Source organism: Diabrotica undecimpunctata, chromosome 1 (genome assembly GCF_040954645.1).
Source record: "Diabrotica undecimpunctata isolate CICGRU chromosome 1, icDiaUnde3, whole genome shotgun sequence".
In the NCBI taxonomy this organism is placed as follows: Eukaryota; Metazoa; Arthropoda; class Insecta; order Coleoptera; family Chrysomelidae; genus Diabrotica; species Diabrotica undecimpunctata.
The window spans coordinates 20,640,185-20,661,828 of NC_092803.1; the positions used below are offsets into that span (position 1 = coordinate 20,640,185).

Consider the following 21,644-nt stretch of genomic DNA (forward strand, 5'->3'; position numbering starts at 1 on the left):
AGCATCTGGATGAGTTGACAGGTACTTAAACCAAATGGCTTTTTTGAAGGGTAAGTGGTTATATTTTTTATTGCCACTGCTAGGGTCAGACACAACAGGTAACACTGGCATCTTTAAGATTGTAAATGGTAAGGTTGTATATAGCCAACTTTCTGACGTAGAAGAATGGTCCACTAGCTCCTTTTGGTGTGTTCAGAACGGCTTGGAGATCTAATTGTATTGCCAAAACACTTTCTTGGTCCTTTGCATCCTCCTGTATTGATCTCTAATTTTTCGTGCTGCTTCCTTGCTTTTAATATGCTTAGTATAGAGAGTATCATCATAGTTTGTATCTCCTTTTTGCTCATCATGAGCAATACATTTCTTACAAGGATCTTTAGCAGGTTTGTGAAATTTCAGTTTTTACTCACTAAAAATTCGTCTGTACTTTTCTAAAGATACTGGATTTTTGTTTTCTTCAATGCAAACATAATTGTTACATTTAGGTCACTGGCTAAATATTGGTATTCTGATTTCTTCCTTACATACTGTGATTCCATTCTTGGGAACGATAAAATGTGATATCTTATGAATTTTTCATTTATAGAGTTTACCTTATTTGGTGGATCTTTTTTACCTCGTAGGTCAGATAAGAGAATTTCACTAGAGTTAACCTTTTTAAGAGCTTCTCTTATAAGTGACTCTGAAATATTTAAAGTAACGAGAAACCTTTACCTTTGAATATTCGAGACATTTTAGTCTCTTGGATGCTTCCTCCTGTCTTGTATAGACACCATTTTTTGATACTTCACTTTTTTGGCGATAAATGATTCTGATTTTGTGCTGGGTTGCGGTTATCATTTATAGTAGGCCTATCACTAAGATCACTGCTTCTAGCCGATATTTCAAGACCAACATTATCATTAGGTTGCTGCAAATAAATAATAAATAAATTCGACTTACCACAAAATTAAAATTACAGTACGGAAATTGAGAAATCTCACTTTACCATGTAAGTTCCAATTCCAATCAAAATTCCAAAATGATATGCCACTTTTGTTATTTTGAAGATCTATAATGGTTGTAATACACTTTGGTAAAAGTGCGAATGTGGCAAATTCGCTTGTTTACTTATCGAATATTCATATTTGACTGTTTAGCGTTGTAAATAGTAAAGTAGGTGTAGATTCATTAAACTAAAAACAGTGAACGATGTCGTAAATATTGGACCTGCACATTCGCTGTTTTACTGAAATATACATCTTGACAAGCCACAGCTGTTTAGTCTATTAGCTCAGATACGTCAATTTTGCACATTCCCTACTTTACCAGTTTGGTCTGCATGTCACATTCCAATGACTTCTTTGATATTTTTTACAGATTACCACACAATGGCCACACGTCAATTTCTGCTCGATTGGTGCGATTACCGAGATTATTCCCGTAACATAAACAGATACAAATGATTCAATGTGCTAGGGGGCGTCCAATCGCGATTTGTCATGAGTCACACTCGTGGCCCATCCTGAATCCCATTCTAGAACCTTCTGAAGATTCTGAATCTTCTGTATAAATTTTGGCATTCCTATGATAATTTTTCATTGCTTTCTTATCTTTTTCTCTTTTATGACCCTATTCAAATGTTTAGTAAGTTATATAGTGATGTATTTTCTTCGTATTTGAGTATTTTATTCCCAAGTACGTCCACATTTTCGGCTGCTTCATTCGATTCGAAAAAATACACAGTGTATGACATAAACTATATTCATTTATTAAAAAACATGATTTTAAAATAGAATAATGAAGAATATAATCAAATATATATCAATAAGATACCACAATGTTAAATAGAATACAATTTCAACCCCAATTCATTGAAAAATTACTTTATAAGCCAGGGTTTAAGCATTTTCCTTAAAAATAAAAGTCGGTTATATCCAACGAGCCGAAAATGAATAAAGAAATATACAAACTGAACTTATAAATGCATTTCTAGAATCAGAATACCTCTAAAAATATTATTTATACCATCACTGTCACATTTCTAATGCTAGTACTAAAAGAGAAATTCTTTCTTTTTCAAGAATTACGGCAGTGTCCGTACAAAAATGTAATGCGAAACACGCGCAGTCAAAAATCGAGTATTTATAATTTCTGTTGAATATAACCGATGTCTATCTTTTTTTATAATTGATACAAGATCTGTTATTCACGTTGTGCAGTGCTATATGCTGGACTAGAGGCCAAATTTAACACAGGACTTAACGCCAGGTGGGGTAGCTTCCTGGAGGGTAAGCTCCAGGTGGGTAAGTTCCTTGTTGTTGACCATATCCGGGTTGTTGGCCAAACTGTTGTTGAGGGAATGGCGCTTGAGCAGCCTGTTGGATATTCTGGTAACTGCCTGGTGGACCTTGTGGGAATTGATATGAAGCTGAAAAACAATATATTAGAAAAATTACTGAAAAGTTGTTCTTAATACTTAGGAATATTTAAATTTCAATGACTTGACTATATAGTCCAGGCCATGCATATTTTTTTACCTTTCATTGACTCGAATATATAGTCCAGTCAATGATGGTCTCGTCGCAGCATTAACATTAAATGAAGTGTGAAGTATATCATACTTACATGGATAAGGCATGGTTCCATAGGGATTGTAGCCTTGAGGCATTGGCGGAGGCACATACGTAGGATAAGGAGCGTTAGGTGTAGCTCCGTATGGTACCGGCATACCTTGTCCTTGCACTGGATACGGTAGATATCCCGAAGCTTGAGACTGCTGTGGTGGTGCAGCTGGAGATGGTTCGGGAGCCTTCGGTGGTTCTGAAAATTTAGAAGATCTCACGTCAATATGCACACTTAAAAAAACAAAAAACAATATGAAATACTTAGAAAATACTGCACCTGTGTGATAGCTTGGCGTAGAAGGCTGTATGGGAGTTCCTCTGCTGGTTTCTTGAGTCAAATCTTTCAGTAGTTCTTCTTTTTCTGTTTTCCTGGCGAAGCAGAAGTCTGATACTTTATTTTGGAAGGTTACCAGCATCTAGAACCCATAAAAATATCTCAAGTTTACTAAACTCGGAAATAATACAAAACTTTTGATGATAAGTCCTCCTGATACTAAATTTCAGTCCGAAAATCGTTTTTAATACTGACTGTTGCTATCCAGGCCGTTCCCCCAGTGCGACATAGAAAACTGACGCAAAACAGTACCTGCATCTCTTTCTAATGAACCGAGTTTATCGACCACGTGACCTTCCCATTGGTCATTTAGGTCCCAAGTACACATATCAAAAAAGTCTAAAGAACAACTATTACTCAATTTTTTTCAATAAAATTTTTTTTTGTTAATACATACCAGTCGATTTTAAAACTTCTGTACGGATCCAGGTATGCCATGAAAATTGATCTGGCAATTGCACTGTTTTATTGAGGCACACACAGCGCCACACATTTGTACGATTAATTGCTTCAAATTGTAAAGAAAAGTGCTTCAAATTTTAAAGATAGTCTGTATTTACTTTAAAAGGTTACTAAAACAAGATTATTAAACGTAAAGCTAATCATGGAGCGTTGGCATTTAACACGTATTCAAACGGTAAGTGCTGTGAATATGACTGAGGTTGGTCTTTCACAAGCTGATATTGCACATCATCTTAACGTGTCTCAGAGCGTTATTTCGCGATTGTGGCATCGATATGAATAATTTGGTAATGTCGCTGAAAGACATGGAGGTCATCAACGTGCAACTACTTTTCGACAGAATCGGTATGAGATAGGATTAGCTCGTCGAAATATCCATGTAACTGCAAGTGAACTCTGTGAAGCCTTAGAAAATATCCACAACATTACTGTACGCGACCAAACTTTAATGAATAGATTGCCTGCTGTTGAGGGTTCCCATGTTACGTCATGGACGTGGACTCAGATTAAGGTGGGCACAACAACATGTGCATTGGGGCTAACAAGAATGAAGTTCTGTGTTACAAATGAAGCTATGTGTTACTCTACCCTGATTTAAGAAGAGTGAGAGTTCGGAGAGGTCCTGGTCGACAAGAGAGACTCAGGCACGTACAGGGTGTTTGTTCATACAGTAATTTATGGGTTATGATGTGGACTGGAATAATTTTTCATCATCGAACTGTTTACCAATACCATCAATATACTGATCGTATCTTAGAACCTGTTGTCCATACATTTGCAACTGCTACAGGTCCTGATTTTGCGTCACATGCAAGATAATGCAAGGCCACATACTGCAGCAACAGTAAGATATTGGTTTCATAATGATGATATTACAGTTTGGCACAATCACGCATGTATGTGATATGCTTAAGAGATGGATTGCTCCTCATCTGCACAATTTTCATACTTCACAAGTTCGTTAAGATCTTATTATACAGGAATGGATTCTATTGCCTCAAAACAAAATTGATAATTTAATTTTAAGAATGCCAAGATGGTGTGAAGCTGTAATTAATGCTACTGGATTTACTAACACATTTGTTGTTAGAATTTTATGTTTTTAATGACTTTTATGTTAAAAATTTCCATTAAATTAGTGCAATCGTAACTTTTGTTTGATTATTTGATCATAGAGAAATCATATTAGACCGAAACTAAGATGAATTAATTGCTGATTAATCAGGCATTATAACGATATGTCACTTTTTAAAATCCAAATAAAATTTATGTACATATGAAAAAAAACTGTGTTCCTTAGATATTTTTGATGTGTATTTATAAATTCAATTCTTGATATGTCCTGTATGTTGTTGGTGATTTTGGATAAAATAGATCTCAACGTATTGGTTGTTTTAATTCTAACACTCACAACAAGGGAATCGGAGAAAACAACAATCCCATACGTAAAAAATTTATTAGAAAAACTAAAAAGGGTAGGAAATAGATATATTACACCAACAACCAATACATTACGATCTATTTTATTCAAAACGCGAATCTTAAATTAAAAACGGAGACTTTGATATATCTCAGATATGCAAACATGCTTGGGCAATAAACACAGAGTTTAATGAAAAGATGCATCAATTCCTCTTTTCTCTTTTTACTATCTGTTTCGAAAGAAACAGATAGTAAAAAGAGTAAAGTCAAGCGAGCAGCTCTCATCCTACGAAATGAAATAAATTGTATAGGAAACACACCAATACAATGAAGCAAGATCTAGTTACCAATAACGAAAGAAGACGTTACCAATCAAAATAAAGAGTAAACAGCAGGTCAGAGATACAGTACAGAGTACAAATACAGAAAGATCAGAATTTGATATCAATCTGAGGGTACAACAACACCTTTCAGAATTTTCAGCTCTAAAAGTGTAAACATAACTGATGCCTATAAGACCAAAGGCAAGTAAGTCAACTGTCAAATATGTAATCGCTCCTACTGCCAACTATACACGTTTGTTGGTGAAAAATCATTTTCACAAATACAAAGCTGATCCTTAAAAGTACCTACATCAAACCTGATATTTAAACTTTGCAATCTTTAGTACAAATAAAGTTTCAAGCTATTTCTAAATTTAGAACCAGTATTATTTTCAAAATCAGATGGGATAATTTCTGGAGATCTTGTCGGTCAATCCATAATTCTTATTACTTATCTTATCCAATACTCCACTGTTGAGGTAAATGCATAAATGAATCCAAACATAACATAAGCATATTTTACCTGTGTCAGGTCGTTGTAGAATTTGGTACCTTCTTGTAAGTTGTTCAATAAATCCCTAAAAGCGTCGTGAGCAGAGGCCAAAGAACACATCATCTGTTCTCTTCCTCCAGCAGTAGAGCCCCTTTCAGAGACGAATTGGGAATGAGCTTGCTGAAAACAATAAAAAAATGTAAACACACTTTAAAAAAAAAAGCAAAAATAAATTATATCATTTTTGAATTATTTATTGATTTAAAATTGACTTTTTGGCATATTAAAATTCTTTCAAAGACTCACTTGTATTCTTTGGACCAAAGATCCTTGTTTCTCGATACTTTCGGCGACTTGTTTTTGTAGAGGACCGTAGATCTTGCCTAGGTTCTCGTAAGAAATAGCTGCCTCATTGATGACGCCTTCTTTGGCTAGAGCACCGAGGAAAGCATCTTTCATATCGGTCGTGGGACTCTTCAGCTCAGCCTCAATGGCTTCTCTTTCGGCCTTAATTGTGTCCACCTAAAAAAAAGATATTACAAAAATCGAATCGTTTTGAATTTTTTAATATCACCTCTTCCATTAATCCCCTCAAAGTTTCAACGGCAGAGGAATTTCCAACGCTTCCACCGGTTCCACTGGGCAGTGCACTATGTATTGCTCCTGGGCCATTACTTAATAGTTCCATACCTAACAAAATAAAAAAAAGTTAATTATTTTATTATTGAAATAATTTTTTCTCATACAGGGTGCGGCATTAGTGCGAGGAAAAAGTTAGATCACAGATAGGACCATACTCTAAAAATATTTTCAAATATACAGGGCCACCCATATTGGCGGAGTGGAACAAACTTCTTTTTTTTTTTTTCATGGAAAAACCTGTATATTTTTACATTTTTAGACTCTTTTCGATGTTCTCGTTTATTAAATATAAGGTTGGGCAGTGTTATAAGAGGCAGTTTAAAATACAAATACGTTTTTTTATTAATTTCGTAGCAAAATTAACACCCTGCAGAATTAGAGATTTGACATCAAAAAATATATTTTATATTCAAAAGATTTTTAATATAATCTACTATTGTCTAAAATTGACATAGCGAAATATTTAATTTCGATATACAGGGTCGGACTTGGAATAATCATTTTCTTAAATGCTCTATTTTAGTATCATAATGAAATGATATTTTATAATACTTTATTATTTATTAAACTTTCCCTATATCTAACTGCTTTAATTTGTGAGTTATTCGTGATTATTTGAGGCAAACTTTAATTGCAACAAAAAGCATGTGAAATTTTATCAGGTTGGCCTTGAAAATATTCAATCAAAAATAATTTTTCGAAAAAAAAATACATAATAATCTAGACTGATCCTTAATTTGTTACTACTGGATAAGATATCAAAATACTTAGGTAGTTAAGGTTGTTGATGTATAAAATATTAAATAAAATATTCTACCTAGTTGGCTATGACTTAGACACTAAACTTGCTACCAGGCGCTGTAATTTTCAATCATTCGGACAGTTTGCCTAAAGCGTAAACGGCAGTCCGTGAAATGACGCATAATTTCAATCAAACAAAGTAATAATGGTTGTAATACAGCGTTTGCCGGCAATACGTGTAATGACTAGGCTTTTCACGGAATGACGTGTTACAACGATTGCCTACGACATATATATTTATCGTGTCGTATAGGGTAAACTATTTGCATTTTTTTTGTATATATGTACATAAGTATTTACGAGGTATTAGTGATATTTTATGTATAAAGGCATTTTTAATAAAATTAATTTGTTTTTTTAGTTTATTCTCTGATTTAACTCAGTTAAACTAATGAGTAAAGATTTTTGAAACGAAGCGCGTACGGTCCTGATTTCTCAGTCTATCTCAGTCTAACATAAAAAAACAGTAAATCTTACCTTGTTTGTGGGTATCAAACTTTTCTCTCACAGTTTTATCAGCTTGAACAGCATTATTGATTATCTGTCTATATTTTGCAGAATTGGACTTGAACATTTCCGTAAGATTATCAGATGGAGTTCTAGTCCATTTCTCCTTGAATTGGGCTCTAAGCGCATCGTCCGACGACTTTTCTTCATTTAACATTCTGTCTGTTTCATCTAAAATGTCTTGGTTTCTCTTCAACAGTTCTGGTAGCTCGGTGACCATGCGTTCTAGCTCACCTATGCCTCCTAAAATAAAGAATTACACATGAAAGACCAAGTACCTACCGAAGATAACTCGAAAAAGGGGATTGAAAGATAAAAAAACAGCCAAGTATATCTCAAACTGGCAACTGAGTACGTTCGATATTATTTTTTACAATAATAGTACTTTGAAATGATCCATTAGTAGTAATCTATACATACCTAAAGTAATAATGGAGTTGGATTTTTCCAAAATGGACGGAGGTACCTCATCTCCACTACCGGTAACCTCGATAGCAGCAGGTAAATTCAAACTGGCTAAAAGACCGTTCAACAATTGAGACGATTCTCTTAATTTAGTGATCTCAGTATTGACTATTTCGGTTTTTCTGATGTCATAAGAAGCTAGAGCCTGATGGACTGCCACGGGTACCAACTCAGTGAACAAGTCGTTGAAATTTTGGCTCATTGGATGGGCTACTTGTAGCACTTTGGCGGGCTGAGCTTTACCTATAAATCAAACAAATATTTTAGTTCAAAAACCTAAACTTTCAGATAAAAAATGTTACTATTAACGTTTAAATTAGTATTTCTTGTTTAATATTATTTTATATATTTTTATATATTATTTTTCCGCTGGTAAACATATTTAAATCAGTAAGAAGTACTTACCGATTGGTTCAACACTTTTAATGTCTGGAATAATCTCGTGGTAAATGAAGTCGTTATCTTTTATAGCTTCGTTGAGGTTTCTTTCTACCCTAGAAGCTACTTCATTGAAGAATGACCTGCCAGATCTGGACTGTGCAGCCTTGAAGAGTTCATTAGATCTCTAAAATCAAAAATATATGTAAAAATATAGTATTATGGGAAAAACAATATGATCAACGAATTTAGTGGCTAAACTTAAAGGTGTGAATGGTTGTTCTGTGTTTATTGATCCTTACCCTCAACCTGGATATTTCTTGTCCTATGGTTTTATTGGCCTTGCACACTAGACTCTGATAGAACTCAGCTACAGCTCCAAGTGCTGCTTGTTTACCAGCAATCTAAAAATAACCATATAAATTATCATTGTTTTGATATTTGTAATAATTTTAATAAATTCTTTCTCCTTCTCCACTTACTGTTGTAATCCAATCCTTATCCCAAATGTGTTTGAGGTTATCTCTTTGAAATATTTTAAGGCATTCTGCATATAGATCTTCACATTGCGAAGCCAGTTTGGCTACAATTACGTCTTTCATGTTATCTAAAACAGAAACAAAGTATTTCATTTCTTAAAGCTACATCCATATATGACAGACGACCAGAACGTAAAATTATAGGACCTTTGTGACAGAGGGTTTTTCTTTAAACTTTAAACACTTTAAACCCCATGTGTATTAAATCAGATACACAAAAAAAAAACTTGACATGAACCCGTACGTATATATCTGATACATACTAATATCCAATGTTTGAAGATCTGTGTTCATCAGCTAAGCTTGCTAACTGTGCATTTATATGGATGTTTCAGTAGACTTGGGCTGTGGCGACTACATTTTAAGTTCAGTTCGAAATTTGGGGAAATAATTTGGCAACAGTCGTACATAATATCAATGACCTCGACAAGTATATATTTTGTATTGTTTGAATCGACAGCAGTTACTTATTGCAGTCTGAAGTGTAGTTATCGTGCCCTTATCTCAATAGTTATGTCTAACAGAAAAAATAAAGTGCTTTCAGCAAGGGAACTCGAAATTATAGCTGAAAATTTAACTGAATTTGAATTTGAAGACGATGATGATTGATGATTATATCAATGATCCCTGGTATTCGGAGAGTTCAGATAATTCTGATGAACAAACATATAAAATTGATATAAGGTTGAATGCTCGAATAAATGAACTTTTATCAAATGAAAAGGCAGATATCGAGCACAGTTTATTAATTAAATCTTGCCCAAGTACTTTCGCTTCCTAGAGCATCTTCAGGGCATTTCGTCAATTTTGGTCTATCCAACAATTTGACAGAGCAATGTCAAGAAATAGAGGAGTATCAGAGTCGATATGATAACTTCAATGTTCATCGAAAGGTGAAGGATCGCTAGAAAGTTCCGAAAACGCAACAGCGGAAAAATAACAGATGATGAAGGTAATCTTGCCGTAACCAAAGAAGATAAAAAGAAAGTATGGGAAGAATACTTGGAGAAACTTTTCCATGACCTTAGAACAATACAAGAGCCCACCATCGAAGAAAATTCAGGTCCCTAAATCCTACCAGAAAAAATAACGGAAGCCGTCAGACAAATGAAGGATGGAAAGGCACCGGGACTTGATGAAATTCCTGCAAAACTGTTAAAGCTATTAGATGCAGAACAAATAAAAATAATAACTGAAATATTTAATGAAATATACAAGCCAGGAAAAATACCAGGAGAGCTGCTCAAATCGGAGTTCGTACCATTGCCTAAAAAACCAGGAGCAAAACTTTGTGAAGATTATAGGACCATAAGCCTAATGAGCCATCTGCTGAAGCTGTTTTTAAAAGTCATCCACAAAAGAATTTACCGGAAATGCGAGGAACAAATTGCGCCCAATCAGTTTGGATTTGTGAACGCCGTTGGTATGAGAGAAGCTTTATTTAGCGTGCAGATATTGTTTCAGAAATGTAGAGATGTCAGCTGTGATGTTTTTGCATGCCTGATTGACTACAAGAAGGCTTTCGATAGAGTCAGGCATGAACAAATGATGGAAGTGTTGAAGAGAACAGGGATTGACGGAAGAGGGCTAAAAATTATAGCTAACCTGTATTGGAATGAATCAGCGGTGCTCCGAGTATACAGATAAGGTCAAAATCTTAAGGGGAGTGAGACAGGGGTGCATAATTTCACCGCTGATATTAAATCTGTACTCGGAGCACATTTTTAAAGATGCTCTAAAAGATATTGATGAAGGCATCTGAATATATGGAGTCAAGCTATTAATAAACTGTGCTCGATATCTGCCTTTTCATTTGATCAAAATATATAAAAAACGAAAAAATTGTTCAGCCTGTTTAGCCAAGTGGTAATGGAATTGATGCAACCTCTTCTTAAAAGTGGTAGAACATTAGTAACGAACAACTACTATACAAGCGTTGGTTTAGCCCATTTACTCAACGATAATAATATACATTTGATAAGGACGCTGCGAAAACATAGAAAATATAATCAAAAAGTGATCCTTGAAAAAAAACTATCAAGAGGGGACATGATAACTCTTGAAAGCAACACAAGTTATTGTTGGTAAATGGGTTGACAAACGAGAAGTTTGTATTTTAACAACCAAATCTTGTCCAGAAATGATTACGGTACAGACACAGACAGGTACCAAAAGGAACCAAATACAATAGTGGAATATAATTCCGTTAAGTCTTATATAGATATTTCGGATCAGAGATCAGCTTACACTAATCCTGTCCGCAGATCAATCAAATGGTATCGTAAAGTAGGTATTGAAATCCTTACCAGTGCCGCTGTTGTAAACGCACTAATCCTGCTAACTTTGCACACGAAAATGGACATAACGACGTTCGGGGAAAAACTTGTAGCAGAAATGCCTAAAACATGAACACGCAACAGTACGAAATATCACATAAACTCGAAGAATACGACAAACGACGGCGTTGTGTTGTATGCTACAGCCACTTTTCTGAGAGGTGCGGAAGAGCTCATGCAACCAAGAATTCTAACCAGTGTAGTACCAGGTGTACAGGTTGTCTTGAGAAAAAGTTTATGTGTTCAAATTGTTTTTTTAAGATACATAATATTATCCTAAAATAGTTGATTGCTTCATTTAAACATTAATGTGTAATATTTTTAATAAAAACATAATAAAAACCCGTGAATCAATTTTAATACACCTAGGCTATTTGGTTTATAATCGGTATTTTCGTTACTTGTGAACCGTGTGTATCGAATTTGAAAAAAGACTAAATATCCCTTAGAATAATAAAATATGGCAATATTTTAAATCACTATTATATAGTGTAACATTTTCAGCCGCAACAACAAAAAAAATATCTCGGGCTGAGTGACTGTGTAGGCTTTAGTCCGTTATGGAATGTCGTGGCATTAGGCTAAGATATCAACTAGTTCGTGTCAGATTCGCTAAATCGTTATATCCCTCACTTTGCTGACTTAAAATGCGAATATTTCATAAAATCTCCTAGGTGAAATCGTGTCACAAGGACTTGGCTTAGAAAACTGTCTTTTAGTTGCAAGTAAATGTCCCAAAGATTTTCAAACCGAGGGCGAATCCTTTCTTAACCGAATTGTGAAAGCGGGAAACTGAAGATTGCCTCAATACACTATTGAAGCAAAGAAACTTTGCAGTGTCATACCACTTGACTCACTTAAGACCTGCTCCTGTCATATTAATAGGATATAATGATTTCCACCCTACTCTTCCGGACAAAGCACCCTTATATTAGCAAATTTTCACTAAATTAACGGATTTCTCTTCTGAAATGATGAAATGAAGGATGAAATTATGTGATCTAGGTTTGAAAAGTGCATTAATTTTAGCAACTATTATGTAGATAACATATTTTGGCACATATCTTGAAATTTCAATGCAAAATATTTATTTCTTTATTGTTAACAAGTCTACAACAACAAATACTTTCTGAATTCCGCTCGTAAACTGTCTAGACGTTGTAAAAGGAAAAATTATTATAGTTATGTTATGTCATGTATATACTGACCATGTATGGCTTTATGTACAAAGATCTGTTGAGCTTGGGCCAACATCAGTTGAGAGAGGGCACCAAGAGTGTCTGGATTTAGATCTGGAGTAGGATCCTGTTGAAGGGCGAGCATCACTGTTGATTTCAAATAGTTGAAGATTCCAGAGGCTTGCTAAAAATAATGTAAAGACTTGTTATCCCATTATACAAAAATGTTCGAGAACAATTTATAAAAAGTATTATACAGTAGTAGTAATCAACTACACAAGCAAAAATTATACTCATTATTATCAATGAGAAACTGAAATCGATACTCTTTTCATCCCCAAGAACAGTGGGTATTTGTTCAAAACGCTCGAGAATTCAATCAGGAAACCTTGTACATTTTTGAGTACTTTAAAACATCTTATCTTTCTATTAAAACAAATGTACTACACAACTACAACTATAGATAATATAAAAAATGTAAAAATTAATAACATACATTCAAACTAGAGACCGACCGATTAATCGGCTTCGGCATCGGCTTCGGCCACCTTCGGCCAATATTTAAACCTTCGGCTAAAATTCGGCTTCGGCCGAAACAAAGCCGAAGGTTTCGCCGAAGGTGGAATTATAAAATGCTCTGTCAGTATGCTATACTACTATACTATAGAAATGAAATAATCTCTGAACAATATGCTTCGGCGAGTCTTTGATAATTTGAATAATATTTACACCCTATTTTATACCCTTAACTAAAACGTTTTACAAACTTTCAGGTCAGGTAGTAGATAGGATATAAATTTTAACAATAGGCCAAGATGTCTCAAAGATCATCATTTGAATATTTCTCACGTAGTAAAATTCTGATAATTATAATTTTATTGTATTTGTTAAAACTCGCGATTACTGGTGTTTTGACTAGATACCTAAATGGCAAAACATCGACCATTGACTATGAATGTTTTTTAATGTTATTTATTTTTATCGCTTCTATTACCAAATAATGTATAAGTGTTTGACTTTTTTATCTCATAATTTTATATTTTTGTTTACCACTTATCAGGTAATAAAAATATAATGCACATTATTTAAATTTTTAACATATAATAGGTATAATTATAGGAATAATAATTTTTAGTCACCTTCGGCTTCGGCTTCGGCTTCGGCCGAAGGTATCCTACAGGCCGAACTTCGGCATCGGCTTCGGCCAAAAAAATCACATTCGGTCGGTCTCTAATTCAAACTAGGAAAAGCCGGAGTTCGACAGGGATTCATTATCTTCCCCATTATATTTAACATAAACAGTGAACATTATGCGCCTAAATTTTGAAGAATGGCAAGGAGTAACAATATGAGGACAAAAAATCAACAACGTCCGATAAGCTGATGATATGAAAATATTATGACTAGAATAGACATGATAAGTGGAGACAATGGCTTAAAAATAAATATCTAGAAAAAAGAACAAAGCAGTTAGAACATTTCATTTCTGTGGAATTGTGCACATACCATGAACAGCAACATTGTGCCAATAACTGTTATGCTGTGAACTTGTGTGCTTATGTGTGTTTGAGGATTATTAGTTTCGAGGTCAACGTCAATTAGAAATCTTTCACTTTCATGGAATTATTTTTATATTTTTTATGCGGTTGCTCTAAAGGAGTTTATGTTCAAATTTTACAAAGAAAAATATCTAGTTTTTTTTCTGCAGAATTTTTTTAGTATTTTGGTGTTTTGTTGTGCCCAAGAATGATATTTTCAAATCGTATGTTTCCAAACCGAAAATGATGCTTAAATTACAAAAATTCAACATTCGGTTTCGCCAGGTAGAAATCGTTTGATTTCTCTTTTTGTTTACAAAAATTCAATTTCAAAACTGCTTCATGGGTTTAGAGCATCGATAGGAGCATCGATTTTGTTAAATCGAATAAGGATGCTACGAGCTGGATGATGAAGAATAAAGCATTTCTACTTATAAGTGAACATAGGATGCTTTTGGAATATAGCTATAATTGCATGAGATAAAAATTATATTAAGAAGACTAAGAAAAGATCACAACAGAGTTAAAACTTTGAGACTAGAGGACTTGGCGAGGATAAAAACAATATCAAACAATGGTTAAAGAGAAAATTTAACATTACAAAAGATCATGAAGACCAATCTACTTTTTAAATATATTCAGTTGCTGATTTAATATTATTGTGAAATTGATTATTAACGACATTCTGTGGTATTTACACAACAATATCTTAAATTTGTTTATACAACAACTGATAACAATTTAAATTATTCATAGATACATAGTTTTTTAATCACTTTGATGTCAATGAGTAACTGAACTTTTTATGTATTTTTAATGTCACGAAAACAACAAAAACTCATGAACCTTGTTAAAAAAATCAAAGATGGTATCGTGAGTAATTTATTTGGTATCAATTGTATTAATTTTAAAATTAAAGATATAATAGAGAGAACTATTAATAAAGAATGGAATGGGAAAATTCTAGTTAAGTAGGACCACACTTATGTATATATTTATATACTATATGTTGCGTATTTACTGTGATTTTAACAGCTGTTGCAACAGTTACAATGATAGTGTCTTTTTTGAACTGTGGCGAGCAACAGTCCTATTTATCTTCAAGATAAAATGAATGAGCAATTTGAATTTGTGTTTCATTCACAGGATAACTATAATAGAGATCTGGTTTTATAAACACTCCTTTTGTAAACCTTACAGATCTTATTTTGTTCACCATGTATTTTGATGCAGATGGAATGTGGTGCAAAAATGTTTGCTTTAACAGAGACACGGATAATTTTTAGAACCTGCACATAAAGATCATGGTTTTTTAATCAGTATAACACCAGCCTTTATAGCTGACTAATTCGGGAACTGACTGTAATTGTTCCTCTGTAGATACAAAATTTTCATCATAATCCACGGCATGGGCGACTCCCTACTCAGTTGCTACCATCATCGATATTCTGTTGAAATATTTAGAAAACAAGAGTCTTGAAACACTTGTTTCCAATATTTTGAAACTCTTTTTTAATAGCCCTATATATCACTTTCTTATGCATATTCAAATGCAATTTACTTTTTTGGGATTCCCAACAAAAATAGTAAATTGCATTAAGATGCCCCAAGAAAATAGCTTCAGAACAATATTCAAATAATCAGCATACTTCATTCTCCTGTTGCCCAGTCAGAAGACATCGGTGAATATTTCCAAAAACAATCCAGAAATTAAAAAAAAACAATTTAAAACACAACTAAATTTCAAAGACAGAACACAGTTAAAAAAAAACACTATTCAGCTAAATCATCAGCATCCTAACAAAAGCATTACAGGTTTGTTTGATTGTTAACAACTGAACTGTAAGCTTGCGCATCATCATTTTTATATGTCAATTCAAATACATATAGAATTATCTAGAAGCTTCCTGATTGTTTTAGGTTCAATTGCAGTTCATAATTATCTAGAATTTTCCAAATTGTTCTAGACGGTTCTGTTGCATTGTAGCAAATCTTTTTAACTGAAAAGTGGAAGTTCTCCTTTCCAGGGAATGTAGTAGGTACTTTATAGTACCAATGAACAGTAAACAAATTAAAATTTTTGGGATTGGTATCTTTAAAAAATTTTTTGGAATAGTTTTAAAAATTTCAGAAAACTGTATCAAAACAACTTGGATGCATATTGCCAAACTAAGACTCTCATTTTATCCTATAAATGATTATCAAAATAAACTAAAAAATATCTTGAACCGTTCCAAAGTTTGCCAAAGCATTTTTTGTACCTTGAGCAAAACAAAAAAATATGGGGCTCTTATTTTGCGCTGAATTTTAACATATGTTAAGTTCAATAACATCTGAGACTAAGAAGGTCTGAAGATCTGTCTAAATTGATGTAAACTACACCTCACATATACAAGTATCCAATCGATAAAGATAAATGCCTTGTACATTTGGTTTTAATATTGCCAGACCCCCTACACAAATTCTTATAATATTGAAGCTGTTTTTATACAAGGCACGTTCTTAGAGAAGAAATGCATTGATAACATGCATAATGTCACATATTTATTTGATTACTACTGAGCACTCAACTGCTACTGGTAAATTTTTATTATGTTTAATATGTTTGAAATGAATTAACTACAAATAAATACATGTTGTGCATTCTGACTGAAATACACAAACTGTAAAAATAAAACTATGGGACATTCTACAAATCAGAAAAAGAACAATTTTAATATAAAATATATTAAAAGCACCTCTAGGTTTAGTTTATGGCTAATTTGTGGAGAATCCACCAGATATTATCTACATAAATATTTTATCATTTAAGTCAGCGTGACCTTAATTACCAGTAAAAATACAAAAATATATATAAAGTAGTATAAAACGTTTATAGCAATAAAAGACGAAATGTTTTGGAAAGTTCTTTTTAGCAATTAATATTTTATTACCAACAATTCTCGAATTATACGACCACATAGATTATTTCATATTTATAATTATTACTAAAAAAAATATCTCGCTGGTCCCTATTTTTGAGACCAAAATTATGACCGACTAGACTTAAAATGAATACAAATTTAACAGTTAAGAATGAATGAATGCTTTGATGAAGAAAAAATGAAATTACATTTTAATCGAGGGGTGTGAGCTTTCAAATATGGAACCAAAAAAAAAAAAGAAAAATAGGAAACTGCCTTGAAGAAAAAATGAAAGAAGCAGTTAATCTTGTGCTAAATGGTGAAAGTATCAGAAAAGTAGTTGCCACAAAAGGTACTGCTTTTCAAACTTTGGCAAGCTACACAAAGAAAGCTAAAGAATTTTATGATGTCAGTAATATCCATATGAACACATTTTACAACAGAAAAGGAAGCTTCCCTAGAACACGATATATAATAGATTGTTCCCGAATGTTTTATGAGTTGTCTGTTACCGATTGTCATAAACTTGTCTACAAAATGGCTGTCCACGATAAAAAGAAAATACCCGAAAAATGCCACAACCAAGAGAGGGCAGGGTTAAAATGGTTTCGGGGATTTCGCGACCGACATAAACAACTTTCATTAAGAAAGCCAGAAGGCTGTAGCTTGTATAGGGCTACCTTTTTTAATAGACACTAGCGGACCAACTCGACATCGAGTTTTTTAAATGAAATTTTTATTTTGCGAGAAAAATTAAGAGATCAATACAAGCAATATAAGCAAGAATATACATAACATTCATCAATAATAATGCAAGTAAAAAAAAAAGTGATTATGGAAGTCGACCTCAAAACCGGAATGAAATTTAGCAGTTAATTTTGCATGCTGATCACGAATCCTGTGTCAGATTTGCTCTATCTTGACGTTTTATGCGCGTTTCGGGTCACTTCCGGTGTCGGATCTCAACCGGAAGTACATATTTAGATTCGTCTCGACGAGACCTTTCGATCCATATATACATTGTGGGGTCTAAAACTTAAAGTAAATTTTAACTTCCGGTCATCTCAAAACCGGAAGTGAATTTTTGTACCAAAAGTATATCTTGACAATCTCATACGTAATACTAATAATATTCCGAAAAAATATTTTAATTATCTAATATGGTTTTTGAGTAAAGTGGTGGACAAGAAAAGGGCTTAGCGTTTTACTATATAAAATATTGTAGGAATCTTTTTTGAAAACCTTTAGTCCATTTATTCAAGAACTGCATTTGCTGATGGAAGAAGAGTATTTAATCTAGACGAAATGTCCGCTATGACGGTCCAGAAGCCACAAAAAGTTGTTGCTGTTAAGGGGATTAAGCAGGTAAATAGGATAGCAAGTGATGTAGTGCTTCGGAAGTGATGCCGGCCTTACAGCGGTCATTTCGCTTCCGCATCGTTGGATGACAGAGTAAGGTCGGGTTTAGCAGATAGGCGTTCGGTGTAGACTAGTACCGCATTTTAAAGTACCTCGGGAACTATCGCCGGGAGTACGAAGAACGAATCCTGCACTAAGTTCAGTCAGGCGGTGTCCTGGACTGAGAGGTCTTTTGAAGATTCCAGACCCCCCTCTATTCGCTAGGAACCGCAAAGTGGGCGACACCTGGTGGTAGATTTCAAAAGCATCCACTTCGGGAAAACCTTGAAAATTTCATTAATTTGTATACATATTAGCGACCGGTTTATACGGTAATTAACAATAACTTCGACTTTAAAAAACTATTACAGTGTTCCTCAATGTTCATCCTATTATAATTCACAAAAAATATTCCATATGTAAGTTTCCGCTGGACGAGAATATGAGAAAAGTTTGGCAATGCATTTTGCGAATTCGCAAACCTATAACCAACTACTTGACTATGCAGTTTACATTTTACTGAGAACGATTACTTTCCAAGTAAGTGTTGATGTTGATTAAAATATTATTTGTATTTTAATACATTTATATTTAATTTATTTTATAGTAACACCTGAAACTAAATTGAGAAGACTGAAGAAAAATGCTGTTCCATCAGCTAAATTGCCTTAAAGGTCTCATAGTAGAAAACGTAAGTAATTTACAAAATATAACGTGGCCAGCTCCAAAAACTGCCTTACCCTCAACTAAAGATCTCCGCCGACCTTCCAACCACAAAAATAATTGAGATAATGTAAATTTTACTTTCCGTGTTTCAGACATACTGTAAAAAACGAACATTTAATTTTATTTTTATTCAGGTTTGAGTAGAATAGAAAATCATTGTTAAGTTCATCTTTTCTGACTTAAGTTATTAAAAAAAAATGTTTAGGAAAAACAAATTGAATAACTGTTAAACTAATTACTAAATCACTCTGAAATTTTAACCACATTCTTAACACTATAAGACTCAACTTTCCACACAATATCAAGGTTATGGGTTCATTTTTACAATGACTATTAACATTTATTGAAAATTAAGAATTCTTAAGATTTTTACAGTTTCCTAAGCATCAAGTTAGTAAATCAACATTTGGAAATTGTCATTTTAGAGCTTTAAATCTGTTTTATCAAATAATTACCTCCAAATCTGTTCAAAATGATTTACTTTTTACTGATAGACAAAAGTTCTTAAAATAGTGCATTTTGGCCTTAAATTGCTAATAGTTTAATACCAGAATTGTGACATCGCAAATAAATAAAAAAACGAAATTAATAAAAAACAAAATAGAAACCACATTTTGAGATTCAATGAAATGAAATATTTTTCTCAATATGAAAAATAAAGATGTTTTCCATGACTGCCTATTAGTGCAATCTAATAAGATTCATATTCCTGGGCCCCAGAAATGCCAAAGGATCTAGGCAGAAGGCTAGATCCTTATGGGCCCATTTCTTATGATAGGGGTGATACAATGGACTGTGCATATTTGTCTTTATTTTAATTAATAGAGTTTTAGTACTAATTTCTTTATATTTATACCTAGTTACTTGCATGCAGATACATAGCACTAACCAGCTTGTCAGGCTCAGGAAGCATCTTATCATATTGGTCACAAATATGTGGATAATCAGAGAATAACAGGAGACCTCTTTTACTTATAACAATAATAAAAACCAATCCAAACTATTGGAATTAGAAGAGAATATAAATAAAACAATTATGTGTATGATACAGTATTATCACAACAATGATAGCGAGAAAATGACTGTGTGGTAAAATAAAACAAAAGCAATAAAAGCTGCAATGAAAGATGTTTAAGAAAAAAAACTAAGAGTAACAATGTATCACACACATTCTCTATCTTTATTTCTATTGTGGAATCTTCTCTAAAATTTCCTGGTATGATTTCAACATGTCATACTGATGTCAATCTCTACATATAATATTTTTGGGGTGTAGAGCTAGTTCGCGTCTGTAGTAGAATACTACACGTGCACCCTGGGTAACGCTAAATGAACTAGCACATACTGGCAGTCAGACAATCCTTAGGATCTCCTGACTAAACAACACTTCCAACGAAAGATATACAGTACAAGAGGAGTCTCATAAAATAACTAGTGAAATCAAATAAAAATAACTACAAGTACTATTAGTAGTAGGTAAAACAAGAAAAAACATCAAAATTACATCAACAACAATAAGTATATGCAAACAAAACTTGGATGATAAAAATACAAACCAAAAAAAATTATGAATATAGTTGTTTCAGAGAATGTTTTTAAAAAAACTAGTATACTGTAGTTGTCAATATTTACCTGCAACAATTTAGCTGCCAATTTGAGTCCTTCATCACTCTCGACACTCTGGGCAGCAGCCACACTACTCTGCAAAGCAGCTATATTGAACATGACACATACCTTCTCAAAACTCAAGGAAGAAATAGCTAAAAAAAAACCAGTTGGTATTAACTATAAACAAATATTTTATTGGACGTACTCAAACTCATCCTGGTTCCAAAAAGATTTCCTTTGTCAAAAGCATCTTTCCACTTAAAGGGCACTTGCAGCTCCTGTGGGGGAATTTTCCCTTCTAAAGCCACTATTTGATCATAGTATCTACAAGAGATAATTTATAAAATTAATATTTTTATTACTGTGGGTGACAAGGATTTAGTTAATACACGGATGAATCATACCCATAAATAATTTCCAATGAGCTCTCGTATTTTTCAAACGCCTTCCAGATAGCGTTATTTCTTTGCTTGGAAAACTCATTTATAGCTTCTGAACAATCTTCAGGCTTATCTGCAGTGCTGTACCGGGACTGTATTAAATTCTTTAAAGGAGTTATGATGTCTACATCACTGGGTTTCTTCAGAGGAACGGACAATAAATCAGCCATTGTGGTTTGTAAACTTCTAAAATGTTCAACAAAGATAACTAAATTAACAACTAGTCTAGAATCGCATTCGTTTAAAGGCCGGCACTAAACAGTAATGTTGAGAAATTATTCTAGTATAAAATCAAAGTAAAAAGTATGAAAGTCAACTGACAACGATTCCTAAGAATTAAATTAATAACTGTCAATGTCAGATTAAACACATTCGGTTGAAAAAAGTCAAAGATAATTTTTTCAAACAGTGGTGGAACATTAGGAATATGAAGGGTAGTCCAAATGGAAATTTTTAATATACAAAATAACGAAAAAAACTAAGATTCTTATAGCAATGAATGAAGCTTAGCTCCCACAAAAATTACACAGTGGATTGCCCATCAC

The 21,644-nt window shown here is 33.4% G+C and overlaps 1 protein-coding gene across 1 annotated transcript; it reads right to left on the minus strand.

The window, feature by feature from the left end:
• Positions 1–1,727: 1,727 nt before the first annotated feature.
• Positions 1,728–21,453, minus strand: ALiX (programmed cell death 6-interacting protein-like protein AliX). Its single transcript, XM_072538625.1, has 15 exons — positions 21,064–21,453; positions 20,865–20,983; positions 20,684–20,811; positions 12,517–12,670; positions 8,916–9,040; positions 8,736–8,837; positions 8,461–8,620; positions 8,011–8,298; positions 7,561–7,833; positions 6,215–6,330; positions 5,947–6,162; positions 5,671–5,820; positions 2,884–3,022; positions 2,608–2,802; positions 1,728–2,410 (listed from the first exon to the last, which is right to left on the minus strand). The coding sequence occupies exons 1-15, from the start codon at positions 21,267–21,269 to the stop codon at positions 2,241–2,243; spliced, it is 2,541 nt and encodes an 846-aa protein (XP_072394726.1). The 5' UTR covers positions 21,270–21,453; the 3' UTR covers positions 1,728–2,240.
• Positions 21,454–21,644: the final 191 nt, after the last annotated feature.